Source organism: Trachurus trachurus (genome assembly GCF_905171665.1).
Source record: "Trachurus trachurus genome assembly, chromosome: 22".
NCBI lineage: Eukaryota > Metazoa > Chordata > Actinopteri > Carangiformes > Carangidae > Trachurus > Trachurus trachurus.
The window spans coordinates 11,823,251-11,847,897 of NC_139907.1; the positions used below are offsets into that span (position 1 = coordinate 11,823,251).

Here is a 24,647-nt window from a genome sequence, read left to right on the forward strand (position 1 = left end):
GCAGTTGCACACACATAACTAAACCAACAACAGCGTTGACTTTCCCAGTTCTTCATACATGTAAGGCGTTTTATTATAGGCTATCTCATCGACCTAACTTGAGTCACATCCCACTACACGAGGGCCCGCCTCGTTCATGTAATTGGTCTGTCCACAAACCTGTTTCATACAACCCCCCGTCTGTCACTCAACAACCACAGTATCACCACCGCCTCCTCCTCCTCCTCCTCCTCCTCGCTTGGCATCGGGTTGGTGTGAGCGCGCATGTGTGTATGTGTGTGTAGCCTGTGTGTGTGTGTGTGTGTGTGTGTGTGTGTGTGTGTGTGTGTGTGTGTGTGTGTGTGTGTGCCCACCTTGTTCCAGCGACGAGCTATCTATCTATCCGTGAGCCAGCTGTTTGCAGTGAATACATTTCTGGCCAAAGCCGCCGTCGCCGCCGGCTCGGCACGCACTTTATTATTATTATTATCACCATCACCATTATTATTATCATTAGCCTATTATTATTATTATACACCAGCACCACTCTTCCTCTTCTTCTCCTTCTCTTCGAGGCTGTGGTCGTAACGTAAGCCTTGTGTGTGTGCGTGCGTGTGTGTGTTTTTTTTATACCGTCAAAATGAGCCGGGATGTGATGATGATGATGATGATGGGGGTGCTGCCCTGCTATCGCTAGCTATTGGGGGACAAATTCCTTCAACCAACCAACCAACCAACCAGCCAGCCAACCGAGCAGCCTGCTGCTGTTTCAATCACTGCGGGTTGACACAACATTTAGCCGAGGCGTCGCTGAGAGAGAGAGAGAGAGAGAGAAGAGAGAAGAGAGGGAGGGAAAGAGAGAGAGAGAGAGCGAGCTAACGTTAGCTAATGTAGTTAGCTGGAGAAAGGACGCATTCATCGCCGCGGCGTGGATAGTGCAATACCGATTATTATCACTAATGTTAGCTTCATAGCGAGGACTACTACTACTGCTACTACTGCTACTGCTACTGCTTCATCTTCATCTTCTTCTGCCGTGGCGTTGAGCTAACTAACTAGGTCGCTACTAGCTAACGCCGAGGAGGAGACAGACAGACTGCACACAGATATCTACGGTAATGGGTTTGGATATGGTCGCGACACTGCAGTTTTGTACCACTTTTGGCTTTTGAACTGTGAAGACAGAATAATAATTGGACCACCACACCACACCACACCACACCGCAGTGATACAGTGAGAGTTGGGTGGGTTAATGATATAATAGCCTAAACCGGGGTGTTAAGTGGCTAATCTGTATTATTTTTTATTTATTTATATAACATTAGCTGTACTAAAAGGCAAGGCAAGGCAGACAGACGAGCATCTCGGGGAGAAAAAAAAAGGCCCCACCACCACCACCACCACCACCGTCTCCTGGCTGCTGACTCTCCCCTCCCCCTGTGCCGCCGAGTCTCCCGTGATTTTAACCGAGAAACAACCCGGGTGAAGTCGCAGCTGCTCTCGGCTTGGGGGGACAACTTGACAGCGAGGCCCCTTAGCTTTTAGTCTCCCCTCCCCTCCCCCCCAGTCCCCGTCCATCCATCCATCCATCCATCCACCCATCCGTCCATCCGTCCGTCCGTCCAACCAAACCAACCAACCCACCCCGACAGACGCCTCCTCCTCCTCGCCTGAGATCGAAGCGAGGACCGGGGCTTGGGCTTCTCCTTCTTCTTCTCCGGGGAAGAAGGAGCCGTGAAACCGTGGGCTACTAAGTGTTTTTTTTTTTTTTTTTTATCGGGTCCCGTTTTAAAAACCGGGGCTGCCCAAAAAAACCAGAGGGGATGACTCTGGAGTCCATGATGGCTTGCTGCCTGAGCGAAGAGGCGAAGGAGTCGAAACGAATCAATGCAGAAATTGACAAACAACTCCGCCGAGACAAGCGAGACTCCAGGAGAGAGCTGAAATTACTTCTCCTCGGTATGTATTAGCATGCTAATCCTCATATATATATATATACACACACAAATATATATACATACGCCCTTTTATTGCTATGTCTTGTGTCGTTTTATGCAAAACCTACAACCTTCTTGGGGCCTTCTTGCTTGGCAAAGCTAGCAAATGCTGCTAGTTAGTGAAGGGTTGCTGCTTCGCTAGCTGGGAGCTGGTTTCACTGAGGAGTAACGTTATGGCATGATGTCTGAAATGCGTGTGGCTCGTCTTCTTAGCTTGTTGAGTGAACGAAAAGAAAAGGAAAGAAAAAAAACAAAGCAACAAAAACAGTTAGCTGTCGTGTCCAGGTGCATAATCTGAAAGAACTGACTTGTCACCGACATCGTCTTTTTTTTAAATTCGTGTATGTATGTGTGTGTTGCAATGGTGTGCAGACATCAGCTCATTTGGCATCGAAGTAACTACCAAGATATCAGCGTTTACATGCTACCACATGCTAGTCAGTGGGCCAATTTGGCATTATTGACTACTAGCCCTCGAGCTAATGAGTTGGTCAGCTTCAAAACTGCTACCGTGTTTTTTCTTTTTCTTTTTGTGTGTATGTGTGTGTGTGTGTTGGCTGCTGGTGGTTAAAAGGTGAAGATGGTCACTTGATAATAGAAGAAGCAGCAGTAGCTTTACACTGTTGCTCACCAGGTTGCATAACATTTGTACAACCAAAGGTGCCTCAGCTTAAAAACCTTGCTTGGTGCTCATTCATTCATTCATTTATCTATATATCTTATTTATTAGCTGTGCACAATTGGTGTCACAAATCTACCCTTCTAGTGGACGGGGGGGATACTGAGGGATTTGCCCCCTCATCCTGGAGTCTAGCTGAGTAGGTTAGCTATTTTTATAGCTGGTGTGTGGGCAGGTGGGAGCTGCTGTTGAATAAGTTGCTCTGTACTGCATTGATTCATAGTTCTGTGGACACACAACGAGGAACAATAGGCTAATATGCTTTGCAACAAAATGTACTTCCATTGCTTTCAGGAAAATGTGCTCTCTCTGTGTGTGTGTGCATGCAAATTCTTCTAACAGGCTAGCTTTAAACCACATGTGCATGAGGTCACCCATCAGCCACACAGAGCAGCAGATTTTCACAGATTTTAAGTGTGAAAGCTCCTTTTTGAAAAGGAAAAAAAAAGAGAAAAGCAGGTGTCCGTTTTTAGGACAATTAAAATTATCTAGGTTGCATCCTTAGTTTCAAAACGTTTGCTCTCATTTCTTGCCCATCAAAAGCAGCCCTGGTTATTTGACATGTGTGTCTCCTTTCATTTCCCTGCTGAATACCTCAGCTTGGAGAAGTAGGCCACACCAGAGTCATACCGGCGTCGATGGGACATATTCTAATCTGTGTCATACATTTTAATCGCTATTGCACGACTACACTCTACCTGGCAGCCAAGGTGAACAGGTGGAAAAGGTGTTTGTTTTTTTGTGCAGCGGTTTTGGAAACGGCGTGCTCGTCACGGTATGCTGCAGTCATTTTTCTCCTGCCAGATGATCAATGAAGGGGGTTGGCCTCTCCAAGTGATTTTAAGAGATTTTGAGATTCAGGCAATCATTTACAACCGACACCGGTGTGCTCATTGTTTTTAGTGTTTCCAGTAGCCTACATCTCTTAATTTGTACTGCAGACATAAAAAAAAAAAAACACATATCAAAGTGTCATTTTGCAAGGCTGGTAGCAAAGCAAGAACTGTCTGCAATCAGTCATGCTGTAAGTGGCCCATCCTGTGTGAGTTAAGGCTGTCAGTGGACGCCTGGATAAGGACGTGTAAGGCAGGATTAGTCCAGGTCTTAATAGGCTTGGTTAAACACATCCGCTGCTCAGACTTTGAGATGTCACTGACTCCTATTATCCCCTGACATTATTCTCTGGGCCTACAGCACCTCGGTGAGCCGCCTGCCTCTCCTCTCCTCACCTCACCGGAGGATGAGGACAATCCCTGGTTTTGAACATTTACCCACCGCCGTTTCCATCAAGCGCATTTTACAGAAGAGTGGGGAAAGTGATACTGTGATGCATAATGAGCACTGACCGTTTTAGCCGTCTGAATAGGATATTGTGGGAGTCTGTTGTGTCATTAGCTTCCCTGCAGTCCCAGTGCATGTGTGCAGGAGATGGGTTATACATTTCAGCTGGGCTTACAGCAACGTACCCAAAAGCTCCTTCTGGCCAAGTGTGCACATTTTTAGTTGAACATAATGTGTCACTGCAGAATGCTGTAGCTTTAGTACAGAAGTATTTTAGTGAGGAGGCATGCAGTCGTGCAATTTCTTTTTAAGGTATCGAAATCCAGCTCAAAACAGATGCTCTATGAGAGAATTCATTATAAAATGATTGATTTGCAGAAGACAGAACTTCAGTGTGAAAAGCTGCATCTATTCTGCATCTTTGTGTCATTTTAAAACAATTATTTTGGGCTTGCTTTCTTCGATACAATTTCCCAAGACCTAAGGTGACAACTTAAAATGGCTTTTGTTGTCTGTGCAGAGGTTCAGAATGAAAAGGGTAATCTGTTTTATACAGTGATGAAAACCTGCAACACATTCAGGAGTCAGGAAGCTACAACCAGAGAATGAAAAATGATTCAAACAATGAATTGATTATCAAAATAGTTTCAGACTGATTAGCTAAGCTCCTCAGCTTTCGATCGATGAAACAACAGCAGGTCCTTGCAGCATTACCCGAACAACAACAACAGTTCTCCCTCTCACTAGTTCAGGTCCAGCCTACCTCTGTGTCTCTCTCCCTTCCTGGCACAGTAGTTAACTGTATGGCCAGGGTGCATTGCCATAATAGCCATGTCTTAACAAAGCAATTATGAGACACAGGGTTTCCTAAAGTAAAAGCTATTACAACTTTAAGCTTTGCCACTTGGTCAGAAAAGAGAAACGGCTCTGCCGGTGCTGCAGCAGTGCCCACAGTCTGGTTGCCTGTCACTGAGGGCCATATCAGGCCATACCAGCAGCTTCCTGCTCCACAGACCAGTGGTTTGCCTCTACTTGGTCAAAACACAGTGGGCCAGGAGCTGTGGCCCTTTGCTGCATTGGGTAAATGAACCGCTGGAGTGGAGTGAGTGAATGGTCAGTAAAGTGAGATGGAAGGGCAAACACTTTTAGGGTTTTTCAAAGTGCTGACCGAGGTAAACTGTAAAGCTCCCAGTCCGGCTGTCTGTCAGTGAACCAGTTGGCATTCGCTTTTTGTGAAAATGTGGTCGTTGCATGAAATCCGAGCAACAGACTGCGCGATGATCAGTAAAACATCCCCCAGAGTGACGTCAGCAATGCATTTTTGGTCATCAAATGTAGTATTTTTTAGAGAGCGGTCTGACTGGGGCGGTAGTTTGCTGCCTGGTAGCACATCACCCCAGGCGTGGGTTTGATTTACAGTCCGTTGCCAAATCCTCATTGATTGACTTGTTCTTGTTGATCCTCCCCATCCCAACAGAACGTCTTGTTTCCAGGTTAAGACATCCTTCAGAGGAACAGTCTGATTGAACCAAGAAGAGGATCAGGGGTTAGGCTCAGATGTTTATTGCTGACCTTCCTTCTCTTGCCAAGCCGTCTTATTTTGATCATATATGGCAATAGGGATCTTCTAGCTCAACTCCTCAGTGTGTGTGTGTGTCTGTGTGTGTCTGTGAGTACAGTACCTTTTTAATGCCAGTGAATGAAGGGCTATGGTCAGTTATTAAAATCCTCTTTATCATGGTCAGATCTAATACTTTTAAATTTGGAAGTCATCATGAGGAAGGTTCTTGCAATTAAGAAATAAGATAACAATGAAATGACAGATAATTTTTTTAAACATGAACTTTGTTAATCAGGATTTATTAAATGTCGTTCAGGAATTGTGACTAGGTTATATACTGGATTGTGCTTTTTTTTTTGCTTTTTTAAATAAATATCCCTGTGGTCGAAACTATGTAATGGAAGCAGTCTTTTTAAATTACCTCAGACATATTTTTGGCATTTGTACTCTGCAGTTTCTTGTTACTTATCACTCGAAATGTACCAATAACAACCTAATATCAGCCAGAGAACTGGCCCAACCTCTAGAGCGCTTAGCTGTCACATATTCTCAATGTACTTTAATGGAAAATAGATCAGAGTGCCTTAAAAAAAAACAAGAAATTGTAAATCCTTCTGCATCGACAACACAGCCTCATTGAAACCATTCTACCACCATGTTGTTGCTGGACACGTGGTGATGAAGGTGGTTACAACATTGCTATTAAAATATACCTCCATAACTTAAGATTTTAACACAAATGTGGGGAAGTTAAGTTCGTATGTTTATCTAGTAAGAAATGTTTGATTATCATCTCTGAGCTTGTAAGACATTATGAAAAACCACTGAACCTACTAACCACTCTTGGCTAAAGGTTGTTCAGGTTCTTATCCTTAAAGCCAAGTATGTTTTGCATATCTGGGGTTATTTTGCACATGGATCAGAAAGATGACAGAAAGTGCAAAGAAAATGAGAGAAGAGATGGACGTAGACTGGCATTACGGATTCACCTTAAACATCTAAACCACAAGGGCAACGCAAAGGTAGCCTTTATGTGACTTCACAGAAAAAATGTAATGTTTTATTGTCATTTAAAAAAGACATAAAAGTGTCACTCACTGGAAAATACATTTCTACTGTTTGGTTTTGTATCTGTGTCATTGTGTGAATGTGAGGCCTTGGAGAAACTGCAGCTTCTTTGTGTGACGTTTTGTTTGTTGTGGGGTCGCAGCGCACAATTCTGAATCAACTAATGGCTAAGGTATGAATGACCGTCATATTTGAGTTTGCTTGTGTGCGTGGTTTCCCCGGATTATGTTGAGGTTGGATGTCAAAGTCAAAAGTGCACCAGTACAATTTCAGCATCATCATCATCCAAGTCACTGGAATTCAAACGGTCGTCACCCCTCACTTCAGTAATCTGGAAGTCGCAGTGAAGAAAGCGCACACACAGCGCATGTTCTCCATTATAGAACAGAACATATCCGGTGCATCTATTCAGACTCCCTCTACATCCCACTACTGTGTTTGCAGTAAAATGCTCAGGCGGCCGGTCACCCTGCCTCAGCCAGCCGAGCAGCAGCAGCACACACTCTTTATCTCTTACGGTCGCTCATATTGCTCAGTAGTGCACATATGAAGTGGCACACGTGCTCGTTCACACACACACACACACACACACACACAGAGAGATACACACATACACAGAGATTCTTAAATGGGGTCATGGTTGGTTCTCTGGAGATATGGGGGTGATTGAGGCTAGATGGTGACTGTCCCACATACTGCTGCTCCCTCCCGGTCCCCAGACAGGACGGGACGGGGCGGGGCGGGGCGGGCTGGGGGGACAGGGACGGGGACGTAGCCTGTCTTTCTGCTCACTGCCAGTTTCCTCAACCCTCTCTGCTGCTGACAGGGTGGCATGTTCATTCCTGTTTACTCCCACCAGCTGCTGTGTACAGTAAAACCCACACTTCTCTCTCTGGATGCACCGTTTCCAACTTGTGTCACTTCATCTCTCGGTTTCATATCAGATTTTTGGATTGATAGACCCATGCTCGCTTGCTCGCGCTTGTCATTTTGTGGAGTATATCTTGGGCTTTTTTTCAATTTGGTTGTAAATTCCAGAGTGATATTATGCACACATTAAGATCAATGTAGCAGAGATGCACAGTGTATGTTTTCCGCCCATGTGTGGACACACAAAGCGATGGTATCTCTTGTTATGAGATCCTCTAAAATAAGTGCTGTGGCTTAAGAAATAATGTCAACATCCAGGATTTGGCTGTTTTTAGTGAGAAGCAGCTGAGCGCAGTATGTGTGTTGCGGACTAAAATACTGCCGCTCACTCCAAATCTTTTGTAAAGCCAGTATTTGATTTTTTTTTTCTCTTTTCTTTTCTCGCTCACCCACACCCACTCGACCAGAACAGCACTCAGCGCATACTCACTGGTGAACAGACAAAGCTGTCCTAAGTTGGTCAAACGCACATATGAGGTGCAAGCACATATGCAGCACATATTATGGCATGTATTTTCAATGTGCAGCTCTGACAGCAAGCAACACATGCTGGGAAGCTGCAGCGGAGTCGAGAGAGAATTAGTCCTGTTTAGTTTTGTGTTTATGCCCGTGTGTGTGTGTGTATGTGTGTGAGTCCTGTACTCTGTCTGCACGGCCTGGGTCATGGCAGGAAAATAGGGAAGAAATGGGCCATCACAGTGGAGGTAACATCCATGCCTTGAGGTTGACCACAGAATCAGTGTGTGTCCACAGTTGGTTAGGCAGCTGGTGTGTGTGTTGCGAAGCTCCAGGCTGCCTTGGCTCAATCCCTTCCCTTTGTACGTCTTAAAGAGGCCAGTTTCCAAGTCGAGTTCAGTGAAAGATTGAGACCCACGCTTCATTTCAATCGGCCTTGTGACTGACTGGCTGATTCACGTATCGTCGTATCGTTCCAGGTCTCTGATAAAACACCTATACGATCCAGTCAATCTTGAGGTTTTGATAATACTTTAACCTCTGCTCTGTACATGCAAATTTCCCTCTATGCTGAGATTGGATTGCCACCACGGCCCCAGCCTGAAAGGGCAGTTCACAGCCCCAGATAACACAACGCTGTTCATGCCAACGGACTATTTTATTTTCCTGTGTATTTGCATGCAGGTTTCCCATGATGCTGATAATCCGCTTCTCCTGTTCATCGAAAGCAACAGCGACAGGCGCAAGCTCTGCAGAAAGTCAAGCTCGGTTCAGCCGGCACGGCCCTGCTCTGCTCTGCTCTGTGTGCATGAGACCTCTAATGGCTGGCCGTGCCTGCATATGAAGCATGACGGAAGAATTGTAGGATATGAGCAGACTGTGTAAACAAAGCAGACCTTACACACACACACACACACACACACAGAGCCAGATAAAGTGACGGTGAGGCAACCTGGGCTCGGCGAAAACTGCTGCACGAAGACAGCGGCGTGTCAAGTCCATCAGGTGTTGTGTCATGAGCTGACATCAGTCGCATTATGTAAAGGCTTATGAAAGCTAGCCTGGCAACGGAGGATACAGGTGAAGTGTTTGGTTTCTTTACATGACGGATAGCTGTTACTATTTACATACTGTTTTCGTTGCACCGGCTCTTCTTAATTTGGCTGCACAGACTAGCACAGCAGCTCTTGATTTTTTATGTCGGTTGTCGTCGTCGGGTTACCCCCTTGATTCGAGGCTCAGCTCTGTTCCAAGAAACACACAGCGGCTTCACAAAAGACCAGTCTTGGTGTGTGGGCTGCGTAGTGTACCTTAGCGCTGTTGCATTGGGGCATAATCCGAGCTCCCTTTTCTTTTTCTTTTTCTTCTCTCTCTCTCTCTCACACACACTCGTCGTCGCTACCTTCTAACAGAAAGCGATATCAAACCCAAGTAGTGTGTGAGCTATTAAAAGGTGACCTCCTTTTTCTAGGTCATTACCAAAAAAGAATGGATGGATTCTAGTTATGAATATCCAAAATTCTTGACAGAGAGGGATGAGAATGGAGAGGCATATTTCTAGCCTCAGGGAGGTTAGGAGGGGTTGCGATGGAGGAAGAAGGGGGGGTGGGTGGGTGGGAGGGAGAGGGGGAGAGAAGAGGAGCGTGTGGTGTATTTGTGGGGGAGAGCTGGTGAGGGCATGGAAATGGCTGTGGCTGGCGCTGGTACAATCTGGGGAGGAAAAACGGGAAGACAGAGGCCCACAGTGTGTTTGTCTGGTGAAAGAGGGACACGACAGTTAAGAGAACATAGTGGAGGGAGATCTTGTGACGGGGGTCACGAGAAATAAATCAGACATTAAGCTGGAGAGTGATCCTCTCTTGCTCCTTTTCCGCTGAAGCTGTCTGCAGTCACTACCAGGACGCTGCCGCCTGCACAATGAATACACCCTCTGTGCTTGACTCCTTTTGTTTAGCGAGACAATCACAGTTCTTATTAGTAGTCCCTCTACCTTGTGTAGCTTTTTACTGATTCATCCAGGAGACACCATGATGATAAGAGCTTTTTATACAAGACAAGACAAGTCCCTGTTGTCCAAAATTGGACATTTCCTCTGGTGGAGGAGGGTCGACTCGACTCGACTCGTCTCCCACTTATGGACACTTGCGATGCTGAAATCCAGATTTTGTTTCTGGGATTAAGATGCTTCTTCCCCTGCATCAGATACCGTATCTCTGCCAACCATTTCTTACACTCCTTGGTGTTAGGAACCCCTTGGTACTGACCTCAGGCCTGCCTTTTCTCCCCCTAACCCCTCCACCTACCCCTACACCCACCCACCCGCCCGCCCCTCCCAGAGTCTCCGTGGAGCCGAGGCCCTTCTTCTCTGTGGTGCACCAAAAGATGAAGAGCACAGAGCAAGCCTGAGGGGCTCGCAGTTATATTTACTGTCTGCTACGAAAGAGAGGAGAGAGAAAGAGAGAGAAGGGGCGGGTGGGAGGGGTTTAAAAAAAAAAAAAAAGGAGAAAAAAAAACACACAGGAACGAAAAAGAGAGGGAGACAGAGGATGGGGTTGCCATGGTAATGGAAATATGGCTGCTCTTCAAAAACCTTGAATGTAGGTGGTGGTGAGATGAGTGTGTGTGTGTGTTTTTTCCTCCTCGTCTTTCCCTTTCAGTTTGCCAGATATTATGGATGTGCAGGATCCCTTTTGATTTCACTCAGATGCCATCAGCCATTTCTGATTTTTTTTTATTTTTAATAATTATTATTTTATTTTTGGATGGCCCGAGGGTGGAGTTTCTGGGCATGTATAGAACATAGAGGGCTAGTGTGAAATGTGGGTTAAAGGCCCAACGGACCCTCCCTCCCTCCCTCCCTCACCTCCTGCAGCCAATTGGGGGTGTATTTGGCAATTGTTGTAGATCTTGAAAAAACTAAAATAAATAAATGCAGGTTTAGCATGAATGGAAATGTTATAATACATTTAATGTTCTTGGGCGCCATTCTTTCTTTACCGTGTGTGTGTGTGTGTGTATATATGGAAACCTGATGGTGCTTGATCTTGATCTGCAGTGATCTTACGTCCAGATATGGACTCAGGAGGGGCAGAGGAGGATCACTGGAGGAATGCAGCCCTCTCCTCTCCGACAACGATCCCTGCTGTCACCTTTCGGCTGAAGCAGTTCAGTGTTAGATCCCAAAATGTAGGGCAAGTTGTTTAATCATCCTCATTAAATTACCTTGTATCCTCCCGCTCCGCTCGTCTCTCTCTCCCCTTCTTCTTCCTGGAAACGTTTTTGATTTGTTCACTTTCCAAACAGTTTGATAACATCCTGATGTCGCACAAAGAAGCTTTGACATATTAGCAGTCGTAACCAGTTTAGTTAATCAACTTGGAATCCCAGTGGAGGGATTTCATAACGTGTGAAACTGACTTAGATGGACATCTCATGTTAATCGAGTTTTGAGAGAAATTCTCGACCATTGCTTTGCCTTCATCTTGGACCAGGGTTGTGCTGATTTGACTGGATTATTGATTAACAGAAATGAATGCATACTAACATCAGATACACAAACAGACTGCAGCATGTTCTTGGATCTCTTCAACTGGCAAGTGTGTTTTTTGGAGATTTTTGCCATTCATGGGGCATCTGTCTTGGGTCACAGATTTGGCTTTTAGTCATCTTGGCACAAATCAGGAGCCTAATTTCAAAATGAGCTATCTGCTAATTGTAGAGGATGGGCACCAGCACCAAACCGGGCTGAATCACAGTAATTTGAAGTATGTAATTTTTTTTAAATTTACGCAAAGCCACTAATGTCGTTTAAAACAACTGTCCTGCAATAAATCTTGCTCATGTGAAGCCTAAAAAGCTCTGATTGTTGTCATCTTAGAGGTTGTAGTGCTGTAGTGGTGCTGTTGAACTGTATTGTGCTAATTGTGTACTAAGACTTTTCCAGCCAATTTAAGACAAGGTAGACTCTACTGTAAGTGACTCCATACAAAGTAAGATTTATATAAATTAGAAACCATGGAAGATTTACTAACTTTTATGATACATCTTGTCATTGTGCATAGCTGAAACCACTTCTCCAATGACTTGAAGATGCCACACATACGGTGCTTATTGGGCTGCTTCGTGAATGTCTGTTTATATTTAGTATTTAACAAGAAAACTACGAAAAGTAGTAGAAGAAACAGAAAACACTCTTGAAAATGTCTTTACATGAGAATCTCAGTGATTGCGAGTGCAGCCGTTACTTAATGTCACAGAACTGCAGCGCCAAATGAAACAATCACATTAAACAAACACGAGTTAAACAATTTTTATTTATCTTATTCTGTGCTCTGTGTAATCAAATCTTTCTAATGTGGTGTTGCTTGCTGCACTGGTAAATGGCTCTAATTGGTGATTTCCAGAGTGGCCAGGGCCTTGATGCTGTGAGTTAATGAAGAATGCCATTCAGTTTTACAGACGTTTGCTGAACTCTGACTCTAAGAGTTTCCTATCTCATCTTCTGTTACCGTCTTTCCTTACGTGGCATTGCAGTGTTGTTCCACTTCGCCCCATGATGCAACTTTGCGCTCCGTCTCTAACCCTGTGCCTTCTCTGTCCTGGTCAGGAACGGGAGAAAGTGGCAAAAGCACCTTCATCAAGCAGATGAGGATCATCCATGGAGCTGGATACTCAGATGAAGATAAAAGAGGCTTCATCCGGCTTGTTTACCAAAACATCTTCACCTCCATGCAGTCCATGATCCGCGCCACTGAGACCCTCAAGATCCCCTACAAATTTGAACAGAATCGGGTAAGGACCATCCCACAGAAATAAGAGCGTTGTGTCACACCCTCAATTTTGTATCCTCTACACTAGAGATGTCACAATTACTTGTTTTCACAATTAATTGCGGTATTAAACGCCACAATTAATTGATCGTAAAGACTCCTAAATACCGTCACTTTCCAAAAAAAGATTATGTCGGAACCGTATTGGCAGATGTGCACCAAAGTAAAAGGTAAATGCACTGATACTGGTCCATATGTAACATTGAATTGGCAGGAATTTAAATGCTAGAGTCAGTGTCATTTGTAATAATAAAAAAAAAGATTAAAATTAACTTAAACATTTGGTATAGATGACAATTAATGACTTGTATCTTTCAAACACTTTAATAATTGGTCATATTTTAATAGATACTTTGTGGAAATAATTAGTAATGTAATTATATTTTGACTAAATTAGATTTTACACATTAATAGTGTTTGAAATTAATTGATGCATAATAATCATGACAATCGTAATACCGTGATTATTTCTCTGACAATAATCGTACCCAGAAAATTTGTAATCGTGACATCCCTACTCTACACTTAATGCCATTTGGTTGGATCTTGTGAAACACCACAGGCTGCCTGCACAATCACAAATAGTCTATATTTTAACAGTGCTACAGGACACTCAACACATCCAAACCAAACTCCAGATATATAATGTTTTAGTGTTTGTACATCAGGATGCTTTTAATTCATTCAGAAAGAATGAAGATGAAATATTTATCAACATTGTGGGCACAAGATAATTATCGTCTATTATTGTATGCTACAGTGGTTCTCAGTGCAGTCCTCAGAGTCCCGCTGGCTTTTTATTGTGAACCTCTAATTGAGGACTGATTTACACTTGGAATACAAGGAGAGTGTGGTCTGCCTTCGAGTAGGACACAAAACCACCGGTTGGCTTGTTCATAAGGGTCAAGATTCATAGATGGTATCATCACCTAAGTATTGTAAAACACATAACAGGCAAGACAAGATCATATGATTGCCACTGTTGGCAACTACAAAAAATTAGTTGGCACGAATATTTTTGGTAAGAGATGCCTCTGTTGATGGAGGCAAAATAAAATTGGTGTAATTTCTATTGAACATTTGAAACCCACTCATTACATGTTACAAGAAGGAGTGAGGGTAGATCTGGTTTAAAGCCACCTTCAGCACACAGTACAATCTTCTTAAGTCAGTGCGTTTCAAAGTTATGTTTAATAGGAAAATCTATTGAGTAATCAATATTTTTGCGGTTTGTGTAATCAGGGTGGTTGAGAATGGAGTTTTCTTTTTCAAAATGAACGCCAAAGTCCTGAACTGAAATCACAATTTGTTTTTTATTCAAATGTCTTTATTTGGGTAAAAAAAAAAAAAAAAAAAAGGTATATTCACAGCTTTTTAAAGTGACTTTTTGCATGTAGACATTTAACTAGATTTTTAGTTTGTCTTATTCGACAGGTTTAGAGTTATCTTCGATGAAAGCAGGCAAGTTCACCTGAGGTAATGCTGGAATTAACAGCAGTGGTGAAATAAAAAACCAAGAATTAGTCATAATGTGCAGTGTAAATGTTACACAGAGGAAGGACAGACATCATTTTGGTCCAGGCAGCCATCTTCAGTGCACATTAAATCCGGACATTAAATACAGCAGATGGCATACTGATATTTTAGGAGAGGCTATAAAGACAGTTGTACATTCGATTTTAAAAATTACCATTGCATAGTTCAGAAAAGTAAAACCTGTGTCCTGCACATCTATTATTGCGTTCTATGAATAACATTGAATAGTGAGGGCGTGGATTCCCCTTACGATGAACTTTGTGATTGTGACTCCTATGGTATGTTTGTTGGACATTATACATTTCTGACCTTTATTAGATGTTTTAATTATTATTTACGGGTCGTTGGTCCTTTCTTTTAAAGACCTTTTGGAAATACTTTATAATTATCCTACAATTAAATATCAGGTTTTGCTGCTTTCTTTATCCCTCATGTCAGTTTACAACCTTTGATCTGTTATTTTTCAGAGAGAAACTGTGTGATTTACATCTTTTCATAAGAAAAATCCTCTGGTAAACAAGAACTGATTTAGTTTGTCCAGCGGAGACATTATCATTAGGATATAAGTAAAACGAGTGGGTGGACAGGACCAGCCAACAAGTCTGAACAGACAGTGAAGAAACTAATCTCCAGATTTGCAAATTATCTTCAGCTGTAGATGTATGAAATGTGACTTGTAATAAACCTGGATGCATTTTCGTGTTTCTTTTTCTCTGTTTGCCTCATTCCCATCCTGTCTCCTCTCCCCTGTGTGTTCCCAGTCCAATGCCATGCTCGTGAAGGAGGTGGATATCGAGAAGATCAATGGCTTTGACCAGCAGTACGTTGTAGCTATCAAAACCCTGTGGTCCGACCCGGGGATCCAGGAGGCCTACGACCGCCGCAGAGAGTACCAGCTGTCTGACTCCACTAAATAGTACGTTTGTGCGTCTGTGTGTCTGTGTGTGTGTGTGTGTGTGTTTGCGTGTGTGTGTTTGCGCCACTCTCTGTGTAGACCACTGTTATCATGTCTGTCTAGGATTTAAGAATGGTATTTGTGTGACAAAATCTGTGTGTGCTTGTGCAATTTTGTTTGCATGTCATGTTGGTTTTGATAACTGATGTGTTTTTTCTTTACATTTAATTGACAAAAATCCTAAACTATTTTATTGGAAACTTTGGTAAATTTAAATTACGAAAAATTGAAGAAGACTCTGCGATGCTGAGTCATGGAAACAAAAGTCTTGGTTCTCAAATCTAACACCTGAGTCAAGAGGCTCAGTGTGTGTGTGTGTGTGTGTGTGTGTGTGTGTGTGTGTGTGTGTGTGTGTGTGTGTGTGTGTGTGTGTGTGTGTGTGTGTGTGTGTGTGTGTGTGTGTGTGTGTGTGTGTGTGTGTGTGTGTGTGTGTGTGTGTGTGTGTGTGTGTGTGTGTGTGTGTGTAGCACATATGCACGATGATGCATCTGAGCTTTAATCAATGTGATTGAACTTGTATGTGCATGTTATTGAAATGTAAAGGGTCACTCCACCAAAATCAGTAATAGTATCTTATTCCAGGTCTGTTGCTGCTTTCAGAAGCATTTTAAATGATCATTTTATGATTTCTAAAACTAAATGGCAAAAAAATATACAGGTAATACTCAGAAAATTAGAATATCGTGAAAAAGTTCATTCACTTCCCCATGATTGCGAACTGTACTGAACCAGACAGAGAGCTTTTAAAGGCTCAGGAACCCTTTGCAGGTGTTTTGGATTAATTGGCTGACAATTTGAGCTACAACATTGAACTTTTTCACGATATTCACATTTTTTGAGATTCTGATTTTGGGGTTTTCATAAGCTGTAAGCCATAATAATCAAAATTCTAACAAATAAAAGCTTGAAATATCTTGCAATGCCTGTTATGAGTCTAAATAATATATTCATTTCACCTTTTAAGTTGAATTACTTAAATGAATGAACGTTTTCACGATATTCTAATTTTCTGAGTATTACCTGTATATGTTGCTATGATTTTAGGGACTGGCCCTTTAATGTTATGTGTAGCATGAAGACAGAATTGTCTCCAGGTCTCAAGTCACGAGTTCTCACAGCAATTAGGGTGTGTTCAGCTGTGTGGTTTGTGGCAGGTTGTGTGTGTGTAAGTTCTGTCGTAAATACCTGCCTTTAATTACCTTGTGGGTTATGTAACTTAAGCTGGGCAGGGCAATACATCAGCCTTTATACACAAAGCATTAGTTGACAGGTTTCAAAATTCACAAGCTTATTTGCACAATTGAACAACCCAAGTGTTAAAATATGTAAGAGCCACTATTTGGCTTTTAATCGCTGGTTGTTTTGCACCACAGCTGTTCATTTACAGTCCGTGATAACTTGCTTGATAGTTTGAAGCAGTGCGATGTGTCACTGTGGCTCTTTACACCTGAGAGGCAACCGGGTGGCGTGACCCAGAGTTCACGCTGTTTCATCCAGATAATACAGAGCAGAGCAATGACTTTGGAGCCATAACGCTGCTTGTCCTTTAATCTGTGTATAAAACTACACGTTGCCATCTATGTGCATACTCCAGAAATACACACAGAATACACACAGTCTGTTCTAATATTGTCACAGCTAAGGTTAAATGTGTGCACTCCCCAGTGGCTCCTTTTCACCGTGTGCATATCAACTTAAAACTATGATTTAATTTAAAGCTAAAGGTTTACATTTTATGTATGAATGTCGGCAGCAACAACCACACATTTTCGACAAAAGAAATGTGCACACAGTTATGTTTCTACTTAATTTGTAGCCAAATGTGTCAGCCTCCTGTTCTGTGGCTGTGTGTTTGCTACATTTCCATTGTAATGATTTGTGACAGAAGGCTCAATGGCCAAAGGTACTTCACTCTCTTTATAGTGCCCCCTGGCTGTGGGATATCTCTACTACAGTTAAACATTGCTTCAAGTCTGCATGCATGGATGCATGCAGGTGTTGCTTGCCGTGTTTGCAATGTGATGGTAAACGTGTGAGCCATGTATTTGTCCTGCATGTTTCTGAATGTGAGAAAGACAAAACACAAATGACTGAACATGCCTTTTTTATTTCAGCATTTTCTACACTGTTAATGTCTATCTCCAGTTACCTTAGTGATATAGACCGTGTGACTGCGGAGGGATATGTTCCCACCCAGCAGGATGTGCTGAGGGTCCGTGTTCCCACCACGGGTATAATAGAGTACCCATTTGACCTGGAGAACTGCATCTTCAGGTACCGCCCACGGCACAAGGACTGCAGCATCACCGTAGTTAGAGGACAGAAACCACTGATGACTGTCAGGATATCAGCACATTAGTTCAGAGGGGCGGTTCTTAGAAATTGTACTCAGTTAAGAAATAGGTGGAAATTGTAAAAATTACAATTTGATTTGTTTTCCATCAGTGCACTGCAATTACAACAGAGTTATAAATATACAAATGCAACCATATTTTCAAATTTGAGCTGTCCTTCAGAGGAAACATAAGAAACTGTGCTGTGTTGAGATCAAACAAGGGTCAGGTGGGTGAACCTGATTAGAGCAGTGGTTTGTGTCCAGAGTTGTGCTGAGGTTCTGACCCCAGGATTAAAAAAAAAAACTAAGGCCGGACGTGCTGCACTGCAGCGTGTGTGGGGAGCAGCCACCAAAGACCAGATGAAGAGGGATCAGACACTGATGTCAAAGATTCTCCAGGAAGTCGTCAGAAAATATGAGACAATTGGCTGAATTTGAAATCAAGTAGATTTAACTTCACTTGGCTTAAGAAATCAAAAGTAGGGAATATGCTTCCTGCCGTCTTTGATATCAGACTTGTCCGGTCCTTCCTAGTCTAATTCCAGGTGCTGCCGTTTCTGCCGCCCAAGTCACTGCTGCTGCTGCTGTCACTGATGCCACTTGACTGTCTGCAACATAATCCACAAACCACTTGACCTCGCCACAAATTGTTGTCGATTTTAAAAAGTCGAGTAAAGCGAACTAAAAAGCTCCAGCTGTTAGCGGCTAATCTCAAGGGTCTTGTGTTGGTTTATGGATGGAGCGTGTTGTTGGTGGAGCAGTGACACTAACACCCCTTTTGTTTTCTGAGATGTGGCGTTTTTTTTTTCTGTGAAGTTTCTTCAACAGGACTGATCCACACTTCCTGGAATGGCAAAGGGGGGGTGGGGGTTGGGTTGCAGTAATTGCCTGTCACGCTTTATATAACTGTTTTCCTGTCTTTTTTCTCTCTTTTTCTCCACCGGCCTGTCTGTAGTTATCTGACCGATCTGGATCGTATTTCAGATTCCAACTATCTTCCCACTCAGCAGGATGTGCTCAGGGTGCGCATCCCCACTACAGGAATCATAGAGTACCCCTTCGACTTGCAAAGCATCATTTTCAGGTAGAAAGACGCCACTTTTTGGCCGAGTCCCTCCAGTGTTATGTCGTGACATCATTGACTCATACATCATTCGACATGTTTTATTGTCCAAAGCCCCAATTAAACCGTATTGTTTGTCCTCCCCATTAATGGAAAGAACCTGTAACCTGTGACTTTTGATTTTATAAATTTGACTTGAGTGTCTCTTTCCCATTCCTCCTCTTTAACGCTCCAATCATAAGAATTAAGTCATTAGCATTTTCTAGTGTCCCCACAGACCCACACTTTCTTTTACCTCCTGCCACCAACAGCAATCATACCACACATAACACAACCCCCTAATGAACACAAAGTCCTACATTCTGGTGCCCGGTCTCTGTAAATGGGTCACCTCCTCTCTTCCTCCTCCTCTCCTCCTTCCCTCTCCGGCTGGCAGAAGAAACGAGGTCGTCCTCTCCGCGGTGGAGGAATGTTATTTTGGGCAGCAGGTCCTGCAGGGCCTATATTGGCCCCGGGTCTCAGTGGACCTCAGTGGACTGGGCCACCACCAGGGGGCACTCTTGCATCGTGAACTGTGCAGTTCTCCCAGAGACCACGTAGCACCTGGTCTGGAGGCTGACACCTCTGCATCCAGAGGTGCACCGAAAATACACACTACGAGGCATTAAATAGCAGCAGAGCCATTTCTGAGCAGGCTCCGACAGGATAAAGGCTCTTGACGTGAAAGATTTCATTGAATCAGTCGTTGCAGATGGAAGCTTAATGAAACTGGGACCCTAAACTCCCCGATGAGTGATGGGTGACCTTGTCAAGGAGAAGCTCGGGAAAACTGAAACCTTATGAGGATTTGCACTTCTCATCAGTCAGGAATCAGGATTGCTGTTCATGAATGGCTTCAGCGAATGCCAGCCTGTCTAGCTGCAGGCGCATCGTCCTGACATCAAACTTTTCATGCCAATTTATGCTTAGTTAGTGATGGTATAGTCAATCTCACTCGAATGATATAAATGCCATGCTTCTGCAGCCCCTAGCTTCTCATTAGGGGATGTAGGAGGCGTCCTTCTGCCATGAAAAGGATCCCATCATCAGAGGTGCCCCCTGTCCTTTCATCAACATCTCAACTCCTGCCCTCTGTCTGTCTTCCATCCTTTGTGTCAGTCCCCCTGCTCCTTTCTTTCTATGTCCTTCAGTTTCCCCTGTCCCATTTGTCTTGTCTCAAAACTTGACAGATCGTTGTGTGATGCTTTATCAAACACACACCAGGGCAGGTCGACAACGCTTTCACCATATCACATAAACAGGAACACACACTGATGTAGTATGACCAGAATAACACCACTCAGTTTAAGAATACCATCAAGATGTTTCAGTATAGCTGCTTCATTAAAAAGAGTCAAGTCTCACCAGGATTTTATGTTTTATAAACTTTGCATTAGTTTATTTCTTAAACTGAGTGGTTTTCCTGGTTTTTGATCTGTCCTAATTGGGGAGCTTTTATCTTTGTGGTGGCTTGCATGACTCACTCAGAGTGAAGGACAAAAAACATACCCATAGTTCACATTAGTACGTAGTTGTTTTTTCTTGCCACGTAGAGATGATTGTACACATTTGAAAAAAAAAAAAATCAGAAGTTGTTGTGAATCTTCTCCTCAAGGTGTTGAATCCATCAGGTGTTGAGTGTTCATTTATCTGCTAATTGTGCATAGATCATTTAAAATTTAGTTGATAGGACTTACAATGTGGTCTTTTTTTAACAAATGGTCGGGACCCCAAATAAATGATAGGCCTATTTCAGATGTCTCCTTACCCTTTCAATAAAAATATACTTTCCTGCGTCCCAGGGTGGAAGACTATATTTTTATTTGGGTCAAGTGCTGAAAATGTTTAAGGAAGACATAAACCAGAAAATATATTTCAATACTTCCGATCCTGAGACATTTTGTTGTATATACAATTTGTTGCACAAAGTGAGGCATAATTCAGTCTAATTTGAATGTCATGTAATATACTAAGTTAATGATTTGGTGCTGGTACCAAATCTGTCCTGATGGATTCAAAACCCTCTGTTTATCACTGATTGTGGCCTCTAGTCTGTAGTTAGATCACTTAAAGTTAAACCAGAACAGCAGGATTTATATGATGTCATTTTTCCCCCCCATCTTGCCTCTTAATTTACTATCTCCTTCTACACCTTCATCTTGTCATCAGGATGGTGGATGTAGGTGGTCAGAGGTCAGAGAGGAGGAAGTGGATTCACTGCTTTGAGAATGTCACCTCTATTATGTTTCTTGTGGCGCTGAGTGAGTACGACCAGGTCCTGGTGGAGTCGGACAACGAGGTGGGTGGACCGGCGTTATGTTGGTCTTACAGTTATCTACATCGCCTTAATCACTGACTTTTAAAAACATTACTCTGTGCCAGAGAACTTCATCTTTCTCACACTTGTTTCCACACACCAGAACCGCATGGAGGAGAGTAAAGCTCTATTCAGGACTATCATTACCTACCCTTGGTTTCAAAACTCCTCCGTCATCCTCTTCCTCAACAAGAAGGACCTGCTAGAGGAGAAGATCTCCTACTCGCACCTGGTGGACTATTTCCCCGAGTTTGATGGTGAGATCATCTGTAGATACTTGTGTTTGTGTGTTGACTAAGTATCCATCATGTTTTCCTCTTCAAGTTTGCAATCAAATTCAAAATTACTTTTTAAATCCACCTGCAAATCATGGGAACTGTCAAGACATTAATGTTTAGATCTGTATAAATAATGTAGGTAACAATAACAATGACTTCCATTACTCAATCTTTCACCACTGGATTATCATTTAAAATTTAAAATTCAGAAAACTGAAAAATGCAGTTCAATTTCTCAGAGTTAAGGTGGTACTGTATCTTCAGGTTCAGTCAGTCCAAAAGATTCAAAGATGTGCAATTTATTATGTCAAATGACAAAAGTAAAGCAACGGTGAATATTTGCCGACTTGTTTAAAAGAAACTGAATTTTCTGTGGTTCAGCAGTAAAAAAACAACAAAAAAAACAGGAATTTGGAGAAAAAAGTCATAATGTTGACAAAAAAAGAAGTATTTCAAGAAAAAAAGTTGTAAAATCACAAGAATAAAGTCAAAATACTTGGAAGTAAGAAATGACAGTGGACGAAAACAACTGCACCACACGGGCACCACGATGTACTGTATGTGGTTATAAGCTGTTGACGTGTGCTCTGTGTGTCTGAACTCCAGGTCCCCAGAGAGATGCACAGGCAGCGCGGGAGTTCATCCTCAAGATGTTTGTGGACTTAAACCCAGACAGCGACAAGATCATCTACTCTCACTTCACTTGTGCCACGGACACTGAGAACATCCGCTTTGTGTTTGCAGCTGTCAAAGACACCATCCTACAGCTCAATCTCAAAGAGTACAACCTGGTGTGAGCGCTCGCTCGCTCGCGTACGACGCACATCTCCTCCCCCATTGCACAAATGCACGCCTCTTTTCGGGGGGGTCGTGTGCTCAACTCCACATGCATTACACAGCGCACCATGCTGGCTCACACACGCACTCATACAACCACACATGCACACACACTCTCATAACTCACATAAGCAGACACACACACCCCAACAAAACCCTTCCTTTCCCCCTTCTCTCTCTCTCTTTTTCTCCAGTACAGTACATTCACAGATCTTCCCACCTGCAAACGCCACCCACCCCCCTCCCCTCCTGCTCTCTCACCAAAGCTCGCCCTCTTCCTCCTTCGCTCGGCAGCTTGTTGTGTCAGAATCCTCGCTCCTCCCAAAGCTCCTCCATGTGTCAGATTGGGGCCCCCCGGCTGCCGGCTCTGGCACATTTCATCTGGCACACAAACCTTTCACATGGGCTGTACAGTGACTGAAGGGGGACTTTGGTGTTAATGTGTGTGGTACGTGCGTGTATGTGTGAGCGTGTGTGTTATTCGGGGGGGGGCAGCATTGACTTGCAAAAGGAGCTGTGTTTTGGCCCTTCAGGAGGTTGACCCCTCACTGGGATGGGAGACCAGATTCCTCCATCAATCTCCTTTCTGCCGGTGTGGGAGGGGAGCGAACACCGTTATCTGCTGGAAAAAAACACCACAAGGACCAGCGGCTCGATGCTGAACAAGAGATGCGTCATAGTGACTCGGACGGGATGTGAGGTTGCACACGGGACGCAATGGGGGGGATGGGGCCGAGGATTCTGTCTCCACCTCGCATCTATGAATGTACCCACCAGTGTGAGCATCGCAATCGCAAAAAATAGATATATATATATATATTATGAAGTAAATGCATATGTAAACACACTTAAGACAAAAAGCACGAGAGGACAAGACATAGCTAATCAAAATCTGTTCATTGCTGAGATTTTTTAAATGTTTTTAATGATAGAAATTTGTTGCTACGTCTACTTCTATTTAACAGATAATGGCTAAATGGAATGGTGATAAGAAATGGTAAGAAAATCTATTAAAAACTTTTAAACCAAGGTATCTTAAAAAAGAAAAGGAAAAAAAAAAAAAAGCAGAAGCAACCAGAAATTTACTTGACACTAAGTATCCTTTAACGGTTTCTGTATTTTTTATGTTTAAGTTAATCACATCACGTCCCTCCTCCAGATGTTTTTTTCTGTATGGATTCACAGGGACAATCTTCCATGTGACCTTAACAGTATCTGGCTCCACTGATAACACCACCACCACCCCTACACCCTCGATACAAAACACTAGCAGCAGGTGAAGAGGACCCCTGCCTTTTAAACACTAGCTCTGCTCCGATTGAGTGGAAGCAGATGTGGAGGGGAGTGTGATGTCGTCGTAGTCGTCGTCGTCATCATCATCAGTGTTTATCAGCCCACAGAGCACATCTGCAAGTAGCTTATTCAACAAAAGAAAAGCTGTAAATTTAAAAACCACGCCCCGGGGGGAGGCGTACGAGTAGAATCCATGCAGTAACGTCTCCGATGGCGTCGACACCTGCGTCGCTCAGTCGTACAATCAGACCCACTTCCTGATGGTGACGTCGTCATCCATTATATCAGGATGTGCTTCTGTTTACTTTACTTTTTTTTTTTTTTTTTTTTTTTTACTGTATAGTCACTTTGTTTATAAAAAGATTGCTTGCTGTTGAGTGGTGAGAGGAAGGGGGGGGGGGGGGGGTTATGAACCTTTCACAGAAAACACACTCTGAAGTCTGCAAATGTTGTTTGTGTATATCTGTTTGTAAATACGTATACACAAAACACTCCTGTACAAAAATGCTCTGTGGTACACCATCTTTGGCAAAAAACTACAAAAAAAACAAAAAAAACTACAAAAAAAATCAAAAAAAAAGAAATGGAAAAAAAAGAAAAACTAAACTTTCATTAGCATACAGTTTTCCTATGAATTTATGGTAGTATTGATACTGTGATTATGGATTTTGTTCACTTGATTAATAGGACTACGCAGAGCTGAGTGGTGCTGAGGAAAATGATCGGCAAGGAGCAATAGTCAGAGAAAAAGAGGTTCCTCCCAACCAGCCTCACAACTCCACACTACTGCAACAGCTCTGGCTCCAGAGTAATACTAACTAGGGCTGGTAAAAAAATCTTCACAGTATGGTTACAAGATGATTTTAAGAGTAATTAAAGATTTTTTTTTATTTATCTAATTTATGGACCAGGTTGGAAGGTGTTGATAATTTGACTGCTTTTGATTCTGTCATGTTGAAGCGCTCCTTCTCTCACGGTGGAGCCTACTTGAGTCTGAACTGCTGTAAAAAAAACAAAAAAACAAAAAAAACGAATGTCTGGTATAGTAAGGACTTTATCTCTGCTTTCTATTTCTTATTGAGACATTTCCAGTTGTACTTGCCATCACATCTCCATCCATTTATAATAACTGTTTGGTTTCTTTAGGAGCCCTCACATTTGTTTTGTTTGATTTAAAAGAAAAAAAAAACTACAAGAAACTCGTATTTCCTCT

The 24,647-nt window shown here is 42.9% G+C and overlaps 1 protein-coding gene across 2 annotated transcripts; it reads left to right on the forward strand.

Moving 5' to 3' along the window:
- Positions 1-793: 793 nt before the first annotated feature.
- gna11b (guanine nucleotide binding protein (G protein), alpha 11b (Gq class)) lies at positions 794-23,211 on the forward strand. Of its 2 annotated transcripts, none has more exons than XM_083998759.1 (7): positions 794-1,939; positions 12,559-12,743; positions 15,079-15,233; positions 18,563-18,691; positions 20,879-21,008; positions 21,130-21,283; positions 21,911-23,211. In XM_083998759.1, exons 1-7 carry the CDS (start codon positions 1,804-1,806, stop codon positions 22,099-22,101), a joined length of 1,080 nt encoding a protein of 359 aa, XP_083854885.1. In that variant the 5' UTR covers positions 794-1,803; the 3' UTR covers positions 22,102-23,211. The 2 variants fall into 2 exon arrangements, with proteins under 2 accessions (XP_083854885.1, XP_083854886.1); XM_083998760.1 differs by having other exon boundaries at positions 794-1,094.
- The last annotated feature ends 1,436 nt before the right edge of the window (positions 23,212-24,647 follow it).